This window comes from Apus apus, chromosome 5, assembly GCF_020740795.1.
Source record: "Apus apus isolate bApuApu2 chromosome 5, bApuApu2.pri.cur, whole genome shotgun sequence".
NCBI lineage: Eukaryota > Metazoa > Chordata > Aves > Apodiformes > Apodidae > Apus > Apus apus.
In genome coordinates, this window is record NC_067286.1 from 10790260 (window position 1) to 10806370 (window position 16111).

The window sequence follows — 16111 nt, forward strand, 5'->3', positions numbered from 1 at the left end:
CTTAAAATAAGGCCTACAGAAAGCCATGGATTTATAGAATTTTAAAGCCAAAAGGGGTTTTAATCTAATCTGGATATCTAAATCAGAGTATTTTCTGGTTTATATATTTTCTGTAGTACTCCCTTTTAAGCATAAACATGTCTTGCTTATGACAGGCAGTTTATTTTTACTCAATGCAAGATATGGAAGATATGTCACAGGGATATCACCCAAATAGTTAAAGTTTTGGAAGTGGAGGCAGAACTGAGTATAAACAGGCACCTGGTCTCTCTGCATGTTTTGGAATTCCAACAAAAAGCTAATGAGGAAAAATGTAACACCAGTACTTTATTTTTAATGTAAAACTGCATAGCAGATAGTTTGTGAGTATTTCTGGAAAAGAGGATAGGAATGTGCAAAAACACATCACATAAACACTGACTATTCAGTATCCAGACTATTGACTTACCAGTTCCTACTTGCCGTAACATTCACAAGATATTTTTTTCAGCCATAATTACCTTATCTGACAGTCCACTCTGTAACACACTGTTTCTTGCTATTTCACACAAGTCACAGGTACTTAGTTTCCACACCTGGGCTGCAATAGCATATTCTTCCATGAGAGCTTCCTGTATCACACCAAAATAGGTTTAATATTAAATCATATGTAAATAAGATGTAAATAGGGATATGTACTCATTACTAATTAAGGAATTTATACATGCTCTTTAGATAGCTGTGAAAAATTGGAGGTTTAAGACTTTAACATCATAATTACAAACAGATAGAATTATTTATTTCAAATTTCCCAAGGGCGACTGTTAAATAATTAATAGGCAGTGGGTATCCAGTTATCTTAGTCTAAGAAATTGCAGCCTGCAGTCCAGATCCTTAAGAGGCATTTATTTGGCAATTTGAAATGAGTTCCCAGGGAATATAAGCACCTTGGAGGACGTAGTTATGCATCTTAGTGAATATGTCCATAGACAGCAGGGCAATTTCTCACTTCTGACCTTCCACACAAGGAGGCTGGGTCTGACTAATGGGCTGTGACAGCTGAGGATCTGTCACACAGTGTGTGACTCGGCTACTGCTGTCTTACATCCATGCAGAAAGCCCCCACAGCAGATCTATCCCTTTTCTAGCAGCCGTGTCATGGGCCAGAAGCCTGAGTGGAGCACACCAGAGCTCAGCTTGTCCTCAGAACACAGACAACTGAGCAATGTACAGGCCACTCTGAGGCACAGCATGACTCAGGTCAGTGCCAACCACAAAAATGGTGCATCAAAACCAGTGACCAGGCACTTCTGTCCTGCCAAGCCACCCCAGGGCAAGAATCAGTTTCAGTTCACTGAGCAAACAGCTCATACATCATCTTCAGAGATTCCACATTGTGTTTTTTGTAATGTACTTCCCCAGATTTATTAGTAAGGAAACTGGACTTTCCTGGCACTCTAGAGGATTGTTTATGAAGGCTCAAACCTCCCTTCAGCCTCATCCTTCATTCTATACTTCAACAGCCAACACTGGAGAGAGGCAAGAGTACAAAAGAAACATAATTAGGAAATTAGACATTTCCTTCTGCAACCTAACAGTGAATAGTAGACTGAGAATGAGGAGGAATAATGAATGAAGTGACTGAAAGACATGACACTTTATATCCTAAGCAATTAAATAAAATAGCTTTCAGGTCATTCTGGGCCTGTGGTACTGGAAAGCAAATTCCAGTGCTTTCTGCAGTTCTTACCTTTGTGTAATGAAACTGCATAGGATCATCTGTGGAGAGAGACACATGGAGTCCCTTGTGTAGAAATTCCCGTAGTGGATTTTTTGAGTACTCCAGGAATAGACTGTTGTTACTAAGTGGAGACATAGCAATGGGTATTTGTGCAAGATAATAAAGGTACTGGAGGACAGGACTCTGCAAAACAAAACACAGTCCGCATTTAATAGTAATATGGGATAATGCAGAAAGATTTCCCTTGTATAAAATGGAAATAGCATTACAGAGGGAGAACAAAGACCCCAAAAATTTAGTTTGATACTAAATTCTGACTTCTTTAGAAAATATTTAGAAGTCTGAATTTTAAATGTTACTAATCTTAATAAAAAGTTTACATTCTTCATCTTCTTTATAAATATATGATGAATAATATTACTGGAGATTAGTATTTTTTACCATTAAAGGCACTGCATTTGATACTAGTTGCATACCTTCCCCCAAATGCTGAAACTCACTGATAACAAATGAGTAACAACTGCTAAGCAATTTGTTATTTTTGAAACTACAGTCCAATAGGTAAATTTTAGGAGCAGAAGTTTTAATTTATTACAAGTCATGTGTTGCTGTTGCACATAATACAAATAATTCATGGTCACCTCATCTTTATCACTATTTTTGGGCTAACCAACCTGTGAACCTAACAAATGCCTTTATTATTATTATCTGCTGTGCTAGGTTATCACACCAGGCCAAGAAGGAGAGAGTGAGGAGGATAATGCTTTTGCCACATATGGCCTTAGCACTTAGTCTAATTTTAGGAATTGCTGGTTTTGAGCATAACATTAGATATGACTTTAGGCAAAATATTTCTTTGTCCTTGGTTATGTTGAAAAATACAGAGAGAGTTCTCCGGCATTAACCAGAAAATCCAACTTACAAGAGAAGTAAGTTGTTAAGTAAGTTACTCTTTCAAAAACACTATAGTGCAAGCCTGCCACCCACTGACCAATTATTTTAATTACAAAATGGTGGCCTCGGGATGAGTTGTGTGTCTTGTTAACTGATATGCCACAAGTTAAATCATTTGTCCTGTCACAACGATCAAGTTGTATATAAAATATTGCTGTGATATTCAGCTATGTTAAACTTCTTAATCAAGCAATCCCAGTCTAACATGCCTAAGCAGTTTTTTCCATGTAATTTTAACTCTGCTTGGAGTCACCAAACACAGGTGCTGCCAAGTCACTGACATATCTGAACAGTTGATCTTCTCTATAAAGACACAGCTTTATAATATTCACTTAAGAGAAGTTTTATTTTTGTAGCTTAAATAAAAAATAGGAAGTTCAGCTGAGGTTGAATATTTTTGTTCAAAGCAAAGAGTTACTTGTGCCTTGCTAAGATAATTTTGGGCTGCCCAGATAAAGTCTGTTTGGTGACTGTTGTTTGAACCAGTGACTGATGTCTAAGCAGATGGTGATTGATTTAGGTGAGCAACCAGGCAATACCTTCTTCAAGAGCAATCCATGAGAAATGTTGTCTGCTGTCAGAAAGGCTGATACAAGGTGTGTGATAGACCCAGCTTCTCCACAGTGAGGCCGAAACAGAAAAGTACACATGCCTCTTTCCCTGAGGAGATTAAAAGCAAGTTCCACTAACAAAAAATGCACCATTCTTCATCTATTTTGTATATAATTATCATTAATATAGGAATTTACAAAATTACAAGCTACACATTCTCATACAGCTTGACATGATATCTAATCAGGTCTACCTGTGGGCTGTTCTGTTCTGGAAGGGGGCAGGTCCCTCTACGCAAGCCCCTTCCACCACTTGACGTATTTGTGTCTTCCTCCTTCTCCCCTTCCCCAGCTACATCCCATTTAGCAATTGTTCAGCTACTGAGTGAACAGTTAGTGAACTGATTTTGTTGAGGGAACTCGCAGATGTTTAGTTAAGTGAACTTAGCTAAGCACTTAGTGATGCAACCTGTGGCTCTCTAATTCCTGGATTCAAAATGATGGAAGAACTGGAAGCACAATGCCAAGAGTTAGCTAACACTACCTAGTGTGATGACAACTTCCCATCTCACTAGGTTAAGTGTAACATAAAACCACACCCTCAGCAGCACAGAGATGAGCGAGGTGTGTTAGTTATTACACTGTCATTTCTACAACTATTTTATTTTTATCACATTTATTAAAAACTAGGCTGGGTTTTAGTTATAGTGGACCCTGTTATGCAGCACAGGCAAATGTCCCATAAGTGTTTGGAGATGCTAAAAAGAATTTCAACAAGGACTGCTAGAGTCTAAGGCAGTTCTAGGATGGATGTTTAGTAAAGTTTCTCCTGAAAATGGATGTGAAGATGTAATCTGTCCTTGATGACTTCACTAATACTACCAAAACTGGCTATGGTGCAAATACTCAGTGTGTTCAACAGGGTGAACTGTTTTTACTGACTCATTGATGATCTGTTGTTCTCTCATCTAGCTGTAAAGCATATTTAATGATTTTCTAGGAAGATTTTCAAACAGTAGTTGAAATGATCTTGAGTTAAAAAAGAAATGCTTGGGCTCTGACAGAAACTCTCTCTTTGGAAAAGAAAAATATATAAATTGCAGAGAATGTAAAGGAAGTCAGGAGAAAGGGATGACTTAGGTATTTGCTGTAATGCATCCATTCCATGATAAAAATAAAAGTAACAACTAGGCCTGTTTGTTGCAGGTACAAAGTAATTTAAGGTGGGTTTTTTTATTGTAAATTTTGATGATATAGGATGGTAGAGAAATGCTTAAGGTACCAGTGGGGGAAGAAACAACATTTTGAATCTTAACTTGGATAAGAGCTGTTAAAGTAATAAATATGTGCACCTCCTATAAGAAAGTCCCAAAACATTTTATAAATAATAATGAACCAAATCCTTGCAATGTAAGTGATGACATGACCATAGCAATAGATCACCTCACTTGGAGTCAGCCATGCAGATCACTCCGTGAGTCACCCACAAAGTCAGGAACATAACTTCCAAGTTGAATTTCAGGCTTTTTTTCAGGAGCCTGGTGCCAGAATCTGCTTTTACAGCCATGATCTCACATTCAGTGTCGTAACTCCCTGCATTACTTGCCTAGACATTGGTCTCTTAAGTAGTAAAATTGAATGAGTCAACAAGCCTGCTAAAGAAAATTAGCTACATCTGCAGTTGATAATTATTTCCTACTTTGTCTATGTCTGATAACAGCAGTAGCAGTTAAACCAGTATTTCACAACATAACTTTCTATCTCCTAAATCACCAGGGGACAGCAAGCTACCAAGAGGTACATTATATCTCGAAATCCACTGTGAATCCAAGCAGAAGTTAACAAGTCAGTTGTACGGGGCTTCTTCTTTTCTTTTGTTTGATATATTCAGATTTAAGGAATTCACAAAACAAAATATACATGTATGTCAAACAGATATTAATCTGATGCTTTTACAATATCTGAATATTTTATTTGAATTCATTTTGCAGTTAACATTTTCAAAAGAACTCATGTACTTCTCTCGGACTCTTTAAAATAATTCAAGATAACCTTTCCTTCCAAAGAGATATGATTTAGATACTGACTTACACTGAGACCAAGTTTATTGATTTTTCTTTCTGGAAGCTTTTAAAAGAGAAAAATGCCTACTTACCTCCTTAGGTTGTTTAGCAACATGATGTTCACATACATATAATATAAGTAGTAGCTATAGGGAGGATTCTTCTCACTGGTCCAGAGGTCAGGGTTAAGGCTCTTGTCAGAGAACATATGGCCACTGTGTTTGGATTCATCATCAACACTGTCAAAGCCAGTCACCTTGTAGGAGAAGAGATTCACAGAAATAAGTGTTTTCAAGAAGCAAACTTGAACATTTCTTACTCTTCCTTCAAGACTTGATTGTACAAAGAATCTAGTTCTCTTCATTCCCATCCTTATCCTAGCAATCCTGCTGCTGTTCCCTCCTACCACACCAGGCAGGGCGCAGGAATAATGTCTTTTCTCAAAGCAAGTTTCATTCATTTTTTTCTTCTGAGGGAAATAGGAGGCCCAGGTGCACAAAAGCCTTCAGACTTCTGTGGAGGGCATAGGCCTGTAAGACTCCCTCAGATCCATCTTATAATCCTTTAAATTCATCTGCTTTATTATTTGAAAAGCAGCTGAAGGTCAGAGAGCCCCAAGAAACCTCAGAGTTCTGATTTGGGACATATTCAGAAATGTCTCTTTTAATCACATCCCAGCAGCTATATCCCCACCTCTCTCCTCAGTTCCATGAGGATCTACACAATGCTTCCTTTCAGTTGCCTCCTTTTTGGAGGCCAGTCCCAGAGACAAGCTCCAAGTACACATCCTGGATTACAATGTTCCCTCTGCACAAGAGCATGCCAACGTTTTTTGGTCATCCTTTGTAGAGAGGATTACTGAGAGGATAAATAAACAGCTGTTGAGTTGTTTCAGAAGAAACAAATGGAAACTATTTGACAGCAGGACCTTACCCAGGCTTTTTTAACTTGTATGTCAGAGCTTTAAAACAATAATACAAGTAATCCATAGAGGAAGGAGCTTTTTTTAGTGTCTGGAAACAGCTGTGGCCAAACAAAATTTTTTAAGTGGCAGAGGATCCCTTTCACGAGAGACAGAAAATCCAAACACACTTACATATTTGAGGAAAAGGTGTAATTCTTTGTGGTCTTTGGGATTGATTGTTGCTTCAAACAAAGGTACAAAGATGTTCTCCAACATCTTCCCAAAACTAGGCAGAATATTTTTAGACCTAAATATGTCACTGAAGGGGAAAAAATATACACAGGTGTGACCATTCTTTAATCAGCTTATATTTTTCCTCCACTTTCATATTTTCTGTTATTTGTGTATATTCTACAGCTTCAGTTCTACCAGGATTCAGAAATTCAAAGTTTATGTCAGAGCAGGGATAGTCTCTGTGCTGCTTCCTGCACTGCCTGCCATTCTGCTTCATCCAGGCTCTGGGAACTCAAAAGTGCTCAAAAAATAGGGACAGTATGCAGGGGGAGATGCTGTCTGTCTCTAGAACAGTGACCCTTTCCATTACAGAAATCCAAGTACTAACTGGGGAGATAAGGAATTACCTGTGATGAAAGACTCTGCTGTGTACATAAGAAATTGCTACGTAAAAATTAAAGGAGAGAAACTTTCTCCCTTATGAGAAACATGCTCTGGGGAATATATGCAACCACGACAGCTCTTTCTATACTCATACTCCAACTACACCATTTCAAAATGTGAAGCTCAGCTATTAAGGCTGACAAAATTATTGTGGGAGACCATATGACAACATACAGTATTAGGAACAAAGAACCATTTAATAAAGTCCCAAAGGATGCTTAAAAACTAATAAAAACTGATACTGATTTAAGCTTCAAAGCCAGCAATCTGGGCTGCATTTCTACGTTCACTGTCATTTAGACACCAATCTTGAGGAATTTTGATTATAACAGTTTGACAGAGCATTTTCTACTCCTTTATGGAATTCAAGAATTTATTTATTTTCATTATTGAATTTTATTTTAACTTGCCTTTGAATGCAGCTTGATTTCACGCTGTTGTAATTTTCAGTTTTATTATCATCAGACTTAAAAATAATTCACAGCAGTTTTGAACAGCTTCATAAAGAGTAGATTGAAACCCCATCTCCTGTCTTCCACCCCCAGACTGTCAGGAAAATTACAGCAATGGTCAAGAATAAATTTCCCCGGCCGTTGCTTATAAATAGAAGTACAGGACAGCTCATAAACCGTCTAAAAAATATCAGAAATTAAAAAAAAATATTGATTTGAATTCAAACTATTAAAATTAGCAAGAACTCCTGGTTACTTACTAGATTCTGGGAACCTGAATTATCCAGCGCATATTAGGGGAATAAACTTTATGCTTAATGAACCATTTTGCCAAGTTCAGCCATTCATCTGGAGACCGTCCATAAATGGATAAGCGGGGTTCTGTGTACTGGTACTTACTTTCTTCTAGTTCACGGGCTACTTCCTATTAAGTAAGAAATATATTTGCTTTAATATGGACACTGAAGATCATTTACAGCTAGTAGTATATTTATCATTGTATTCTCCTCAGACCAGATGTAACTGTCATGTCACCCTTTAAAGATAAAGGGAATCTCTCGTCTATTAATCTATTATTTTATTTTAGGCAGCTAAATATTCTACTAGCAAGCTATCTCAGATACTATTTGAGTATAATTAACTGTAACAGCTAGATTTAGAGGACGATATTCTTGTGCAATTATTACTAACATGTTTGTAAGACACATGTTTACAAATTGGTGAATCAGAATTATACTATTTAAACTGCAGTAAATGACCACATAAAATATGCAGGCCAGTGAAGAATCTGCCCCAGAATCTGTGGCAGTAAGCCATTTCAAGACTATTAATTTTAGACAAGCACTTCTCTACATGTAAGAGCTGACATCTAGTTCATAAAAACTGATTTTGTTGAAAGAAATTAATTTGAAGCCCATGCATACATGTGCAGAGACAGATCTATGTGGAGGCGCCTCCCTAGCTCCTCCTTCCTCAGCAGCTACCACTAACCGACTACATCCTAACAGAATGTCGAGACACTGAATTGGCCCTTGGCTGCTCTCCATTAGTTTGAAACAGCTCACAACTCTGCTTTCAATGTATACACATTTCTAAATCATACAATTCTTTAGAAAGCAGCATTGGCTGACTTAGCAGATGTCTGATGAATTGCCCAATACTTGGAATCACTTAACCATTGTGTGAGCTCTAGACTGAATTATGACATCACAAATCTTTTACAAACCTTCATTTCTCTACAGCCTGAAAAGCTTGAAATTTATTTACCTTGACCATACGAGCAAAATATTCACCACCAATATAGTTCTCCGTTTTCAGATACAAGTCTCTCAGCTCACTGGCACCAACTGGATTGTACTTGGAATTGAATTTGTCAAATCGATGAAATGTTTGGCGACCCTGGAGGAGGAAAAAATCCCAAATAACTATGTTTATAAGTACATACAATAGTTTATAAATTAAATTGCCTAGCAATAAAATGCACAGAAAAGAAAAAGCCTATGCTAGTTTACTTCAAACTATTAAAGTAATGCATGAATTCAAATTATCTTAAATAAGTTATCATCTAAAAACTGAAGAAACTAGAATTTTACACCAAGAAAACAGTTTTTCTCTTTTGTTGTTTTACTAGACTTACTGCGTGAACGTCTAAAGAGTCTACAGTGAGGTCATAAGGGTCCATGTGAAGGCTTTCAAAGATTTGCTTTAAAGTCATCTTCTTGCCTTTTTTCTCTGCAACAATCCTGTCGGGCTCCGTTTGATATGTGTGCTTAATAAACCTCAACAAGTGTTTCTGGTTCATGCAGGCAGCAGCATGGATATGAGTATCAACCTGAAAGGAAAAGAAGGTTAGTCATGTTCATCATCCATATACATAAACTTAAATTAGCAAAGTATCTATGTCAGTGACAACAATGACTAAAGCCTTCTTAAATATTCCTTAAGTAACAAACGGATTAGTGCCTAAGCAAGTAAAAATGTTTCAGAACCATGAGATTTTGGGGTTTGATTAATCATTCAAATAAGCAAAATTAAAGTATCCCTCCATTAATCATTTCCTATTTAAATCAGAAAATTTTCAACAAGTTAAAATGCATTTTAAGTGCCAAACAGAACCTGGGGTCAGATTAAATTTGATATTTCCCTAAAGGACACTCAGATCCTTTAGTATCCTTCTATTTCACCCATGAATCGATGATGTATTTCTAGTTATAAACTGCATTTAAAACCAACCTCTCTGACTTTGAGGACCTTGAGTTCTCAGGTATTGCCAAAAGCAGAAGTCAGTTTTGTATTTCAACCACATGAGACTCACCAGAACTGCAAAATGTACATGTAAGAAATTTTGTCATGGTTTTTTCTAATTTTAATTGTAATACAGCAACTCATAATGCTGACAGATTTTTCAGATTCTTCAGATCTCCTCCTAAGGAAGTGCAGGCTCCAGAGAAGGGCTAGGAGTACTCCTTCCATTTTTTTATTTTTTTAAAACTGACAAGAACCAAATGGTTTCCACAGGTATAATTTTATTTTGCTCAGAAGCTTGCACTGCTGTTTGAGCAGCCTGTATTAAAACACCATCCAAAGAAAAAACTAATGAGATCTGGGGGGTTGTTTGTTGATTTAAGTTTTCCCTTCAGAGTGTGTAACTCCTGAGATGCCTCCAGCAGGTATGTAAAATTAATCTGTTGCAGTTCCTTGCAGTCAAGGGTTTATTATCTTAACTACACCACTAAAGAACAGAAGAAAATCAGGTGTATTCTCCAACTTATTCTCTTTTGAGGAGGCAGGTAATGCTAATTGCAGTTCCTAAGGACCAAGTACCTGAAAGGGAAGAACAGGCCCTAGCTAGGATAAGGGTGTTAAGGAATCTAGCAGCACAGCAACTGCTGCTCCAGGGTCCGTTTGCTTTCAATTTCCTTGAGAAATTCTGACTGAGCAACAAAAAGCCTGATGCATGTCCTAGGCAAAACAATGTCGTTCTACTAGCAACAAATTCCTGTAAATTTAAAACCAAAACAAAAAAATGACTGTTCTGATTAGATTTCACAGTTGACACGTAATGCGTGCAAGAGCCCTGGGGTCAGCCTGACCGACTGAAACTGCCTTCAAGTCCAGACTGCCAAATCCTACCAGAAGCAGTTTCAGCTCACCCAGAAGCTGCAGTGCTGCAGCCTGTCTGCTAAGCTTCCCTTTTCCTCCAGCCCAGGCCCTACCTGAACACAGATGGCCATGAGCACAGGGATGTGGTCAGAAGCCACTGCCAAATTTCATTGTTTCTAATATCTGCCTTGAGTACCATCTGCCTGGTACTGGAGACAAGGCTTCCAAGTTCAACTGGCAGAATGGTTCTGCAGGAGCAGGAAGCAATGAAGTCAGTTTGTAATACAAGTTTCAAGACTGATATATAATAGGGACAGGATGGTTCAGATAATAAGCCTAATACTGTCTTATATATTTGGCAGGACATTATTTGGAATTACTGTAAGTAACACTTTACCATGAAGCCTTATGTGAAACTGTAGTGGAAAGGGCTGCTCTAACTCCTCATACAGAGTAAGAAAGGAAATTCAAAGCAGAAATAAAAACCAATCTTGCTTCTGCACAACACTGATAATGCAGCTGTCAGAATGCAACTAGTTTTGCTGTCTACATTTAAAGGTTTAATTGTCAGTACTTTAAAAAAGTACTGACAATATTCCCAAGAAATGTCACAAGAGGAACTAGAAGCTGTAAAACCTACACTCTCAAGTGATTATAAAAATGAAAATTATTTGGCTTTCAGGGTGAGAATTGAGAGTTAATTTGATCAACTCTATATAGGTATTTGTACACTGAAAAAAGGCCATGAGGCAAAGAGGGGGCTTTTCAATCTCAACCAATGATGTAACAAGATCCAAAGGTTGGATGCTGCCGTTAGATACTTACTACATTGGAAAAGTTTGAACCCACTGCACTGTGTTGTTTGAAATGCAAGTAACTAGCATTCCCAGGGACACGCTCCCAACAAGAGCTGTGTGCAGGAAGTCAAACTAGAAGAAATTTCCAGATAAACCAGTTATAAGGAGTCACTGAACCTACATCTTTGCAAGGACTCTCATCCCAGACTGCAAACACGGACACCTACAATGTGAGACCAGTGTGTTCCCCTGTGTATGGTGACTATGTCTGCAGCTTTCATATTCCAACAGATGTAGTCGACATCCTGATCTGCTTTTAAGGATCAGGAGGAAACAGATCACAGAGCACCTCAGTAAGTAACAACCATACTCCTGCAAGATAAACTTCAGCTTATGCTATGACATATGCCCACAGAAATGCCATTGTTTTACTTAGCACATGGAGTAATTTAATTTGCAGTTATACAGAAGCTGTTACAGCCTTCTAAGGGTAAATCTATCTCCATGTGAATGTTAATAGCATAACTAAAGACCAGGATATAAACTGAATCGTAAACATTAACATTTAATTGTTAATCACTCCCTAGTTCAAATGTGCTAGACTCTTTAAAGCTAAATGAAAAAGCAAGAAACATATTACTGTCTCAAAGTACACAACATGAAGTACATTACTAATGCACTGTAAGCAATGCTGTGTCTAAAATAGTAAAAACCAGCTCCACTTAACATATTATTACACTCAAGAGTATTTGTATAGACATTTGAACTGAAGTGCACTATATATATGGTTACTCAGCTTAATAAATGTCTTCTGTTTTAGAAACAAATATTGTTTACTATAAACTCTTCATGGACCAGTGAAATACTATAAACTACTAGGCTTGGTCCACTTACATGGCAGAGCAAAACAACATATTAATAGATACCCTGTAAGCTCTAAACATTCAGGAAAAGCAAGTCATAAACATAGGGACATAGGGAATCTAAATAAGTCTAATTTATTGTATTTCAGAATTCACTAGTTCCAGTGGTGACTCAGCTACTGCAATTAAAAGAGTCTTGAAAAAACCCCAAACAAACAAAACAATTCCTCTTTATTTAAATCAACATGAATTCACTACTGTTCAGAAGGCAAGGATGGAAAGCAAGGAGACATTTTGTTTCATTTCCTTGTATGCAAGGATCACATGACACAGTAGTAACCACATTTCTTCTAAAGTCCTGCTTCCCTTTGAGAAGTAATTCTCCCCAAGTGTGCTTCTGCAATCCAGTAAGCTCCCATGAAATCTGCTCCAGTCCCCCCAAGCATATCACGTGTAGCTCTATAGCTGAGCTAACCACATCAGGCTTATTAACTTAGAACCAAGCTTTTCCTTTTTTTTTTCCCTGCCTCCTTCTCCCTACATATATATATTTATTTTCCAATAGGAAAAAAGCTTCCTGGAGTCTTTTTAATGCTTTTTACAGAGACTATGCAGTGCTTTAGCACTACCTTTTTTAACTACCTGATGTATTTTGACCTTGAGGTAAGCAGCAACTTAGGAACAACAAAAATCTTCTACAATATCACACAGCTTTTTCTTCATTGTTTTTTAGAAGCAATGCAATTTTTCGGAAGGCTGTAAGGACTTGAGCTTTGATGTACCCTAGCACTTAATTAATACGTGTGCATTTTTCTGTGCATTTTCACAATTCATTTCATATCTGCATATAACTTAGAGCTTGAAGGAGTTCCCATTGCCCTCCAAATCATGTCTCACCAGCACCAACTTCCCTAAGTCGCTCTGCCTCCCTCAGCTTTCTGCATTGCTCCTTGTGCCTTTCATTCTTTCTCAAACATCCAGAAAACATCTATCTCAGATCTATTTTATGGATGCTTATCTGTGTGTATCATAAACAGTGTTGCACTGAATTAGGCATATGCTCTAGATTCAAAGTGGTAAGTGATAAATTCAGCAAAACAAATGCCCAAGGGCGGCGCTTTTAATGATACTGAACTTTTCCAGTGCCTGTATCAGTAGCATCCACAGCTGCAAACTGATTTTCTGAACACATGCACTTTAGCTCATAAATATTCCTACCCCAATAGCTATGAGCTTCATGAACTTTACACTGAATCCCCTGCAGCCTTTACCTCAATGCTGAATTGAAGGGAAATGATTCCACATCCCACTGCTGGACTCACTGCTCACCAATACAGAATCACAGAATGATCAAGGTTGGGAAAAGAACTTCAAGATCATCAAGGCCAACCATCTGCCCTGCTACCCCTACCACTAAACCATGTCCTGAAACACTGCATCTACCTGTTTTTGAAACACCTCCAGGGACAGTGCCTCCACCACCTCCCTGGACAGCCTGTTCCAATGCCTCACCACTCTTTCTGTGAAGAAATTTTTCCTAATATCTAATCTGAACCTCCTCTGGTGCAACTTGACTCCATTTCCTCTTGTCCTATTGCTGGTCACTAGGGAGAAGAGGCCAACACCCACTGTCATTTTTTCATCTTTAGAAAACTGTATCAAAGTTATTTGCAGTGAAAGACACCTGCCAGTGCAGCACACAGATACACTTCATAAAAGTAGCAAATACACTTTGTTAAACAAATATTTTGGCTTCACCTTAAAAAAAAATTCTTCAAGAGGCAACAACCTCCTCCCTAGCAAGAACAATAGAGAAAAACCAAAGTTCTAATAACAAGAACAGCTCCAAGAAAGCACAGTAACTATCTCCTGCAATTAACAACATTTTGATACAAGAAAATAATACTCAGGTGTGGGTCCTTTAGTTTGAAGGTGTATTTCAGCTAAAAAAAAAACAACCAAGAACTATCAGCCATTAATTATCTGGGGCTCTTTGGCACAGTGGTCTGTTTTGTATCCCCACATACAAAACCTCACATACTTTCTTTGGAAGGGAAGACACCTTAGTGCCAGAAGGGTAAAACTCCTGAGTTTGTGTGCTGTAGAGCTAAACTCTCAGTACTTTATTTCCTCCTTAATGCCAACAACTCCAGAGTCATGTGGAGAATCTGTGCTGACTGCACTTCACATTAGCTGGAAAATGGGGCAGAGCCCTGCTGATGACAGACTCAAGAGTCTTCTCTAAAGTTAGAGCTCTCCTACACAGACAGTTGTCCACCTCCTGTGGGAAGCCAAGTGGAGCCACATTGTCTTACCACCTGTGGATTCCTGTCTACATAAATACTCATCTGTTTACTAAAGCAAATTTTCCAGTTCCAGCTTGATGAGTGCAAAACATAGCTTTGGTTGCATTCTGGTAAAGTCCAATACATTGGACTTAAACATTTCCCTTATTTAATAGATTTATCTTGGGATTTATTAAATAGATGAGCTTTCTGAAGGAGAACTATTAAACCAGGAAAAAAAGAGGGGGAGGGGGCAGGGATATACTATGACCACGAAAGAAAAAAAAAACAACCAGTAACCTTTGATTTTCATGCCAAAGAATAATGCTGCCCAGCTTTCTACTGTACCTTTCTAAATGCAGTAATACATGTTCACTGATTCACCTTGCCACTACATTCATAACTCTTAATTTTGGCATTTTCCATCAGTTGCCTTGGCTTTTTTATATAAGCAAACAGACTGTACCAGGATCACCACACTAGCACCTGAGAGATGTAAGAAACAACTTCAATAACAGCTTTTTTAGGAGCTGAATTTCAAGTTACAGATCCAAACATTACTTGAATTAGCAAGATATAGGGAAAACAAGATTATCTGGGGACTTACAGGAACTATATCTACAATGGCATTTACTTTCCATAGAGAGTGCTTCATAAGAATACTACTTGTAAGCTTGCTTCATAAAAATGCTACTTCAAGGAAGATTAACTCTGTGTTAAAGCAATAACTAGCAGTCAGAGCAGTCTCTGCCAGAGAAGAGCAAGCTTGTTCCTGCTCTCCTGAAAGTGGGCATTGCCAGAGGGGAAGTGATGCACATTTTGTGCTTTTGAACAACATGAATCCATTTGTAGATTGGCTTATTTAATAGTAGATAATTATAAAATAATTAAGATATGGCCAGAGACATTAAATGTTTGCTTTTAAATCAAAAGCTGAACTTAGCAAGTACAATCCTGTTAAGTACAGCTTCTCAGTAATCAAACTGATTGTCTAGGCAGTTACCTGATCCAAACCTCTCTTTCACAACTCTCAGTCACTCTGTGTTTTATTACTAACATCTCTGTCAGCTAGTAAAGTGTTTTATCTGAACGTGGCATGGAGTAAATATCTTGTCCAGGGTTATGTGAGAAAACCATCAAGTTAGGAGTCAACTCTGCCACTTGAGTCCTGCTTGAGCACATTAGCTAAGAGATCCTCCCATCCATACACTTAACAGGTAAAAGTGTGAAATTCCTTAGACCTTACCTAATAACTTATCTCCCTCCAGTCTTGTGACAGACAGAGGTGCATTCATCAAGCACTTTTGTTTAGCAGGTTGTGTATTTACATGTTATCACCACAACATTCAGTGGCCAGTACACTGGACACTACAGGGAAAAGCCAAAAGGACTTTTTGATGTACTAGCAAACCAAACCATAACAAGAAGGATTAAAGTATGGATCAAAAACCTGAAGTTATACAGTAAGGACAACCTCTTCCAGCTGCATATAGAAACAACACAAAGTGGACCTAAGTGCTCAACAACACCAGCCACAATTACTGCTTTGTGAAGAAATCCCACATATCAAACTGAAGCATTATCTCTCCAGTAGCTTCCTCTTAACTTCAAGGAAAGGAAGCAGCAAAACACTGTTGCTTCCGTGCTCTGAAGCGAATGCAGCTACCTTGGATGTGAATATGCCAGGAAATTGTATCAGCTCTGTGATTCCCCTACCAGTCTTCTAATTACATCCCAGTTTA

General features: G+C 38.0%; 1 protein-coding gene across 4 annotated transcripts in view; it reads right to left on the reverse strand.

Annotated features, from left to right (window-relative positions):
* Positions 1–16111, reverse strand: part of AMPD3 (adenosine monophosphate deaminase 3) — a 32129-nt gene that overhangs the window by 4147 nt on the left and 11871 nt on the right. The window contains exons 7-15 of one of the 4 annotated variants that reach the window (XM_051622175.1): positions 8959–9153; positions 8589–8720; positions 7583–7746; positions 6385–6511; positions 5381–5544; positions 3214–3334; positions 1730–1903; positions 1425–1508; positions 576–607 (exon numbers count right to left, since the gene is read on the reverse strand). In XM_051622175.1, the coding sequence (XP_051478135.1) occupies positions 1449–1508; positions 1730–1903; positions 3214–3334; positions 5381–5544; positions 6385–6511; positions 7583–7746; positions 8589–8720; positions 8959–9153 (1137 nt within the window). In that variant the 3' untranslated portion in view covers positions 576–607; positions 1425–1448. Of the gene's footprint in view, positions 1–500; positions 612–1424; positions 1509–1729; positions 1904–3213; positions 3335–5380; positions 5545–6384; positions 6512–7582; positions 7747–8588; positions 8721–8958; positions 9154–16111 lie in introns of those variants that run through there. The other 3 variants (XM_051622174.1, XR_007889773.1, XM_051622177.1) reach the window with 3 other exon arrangements.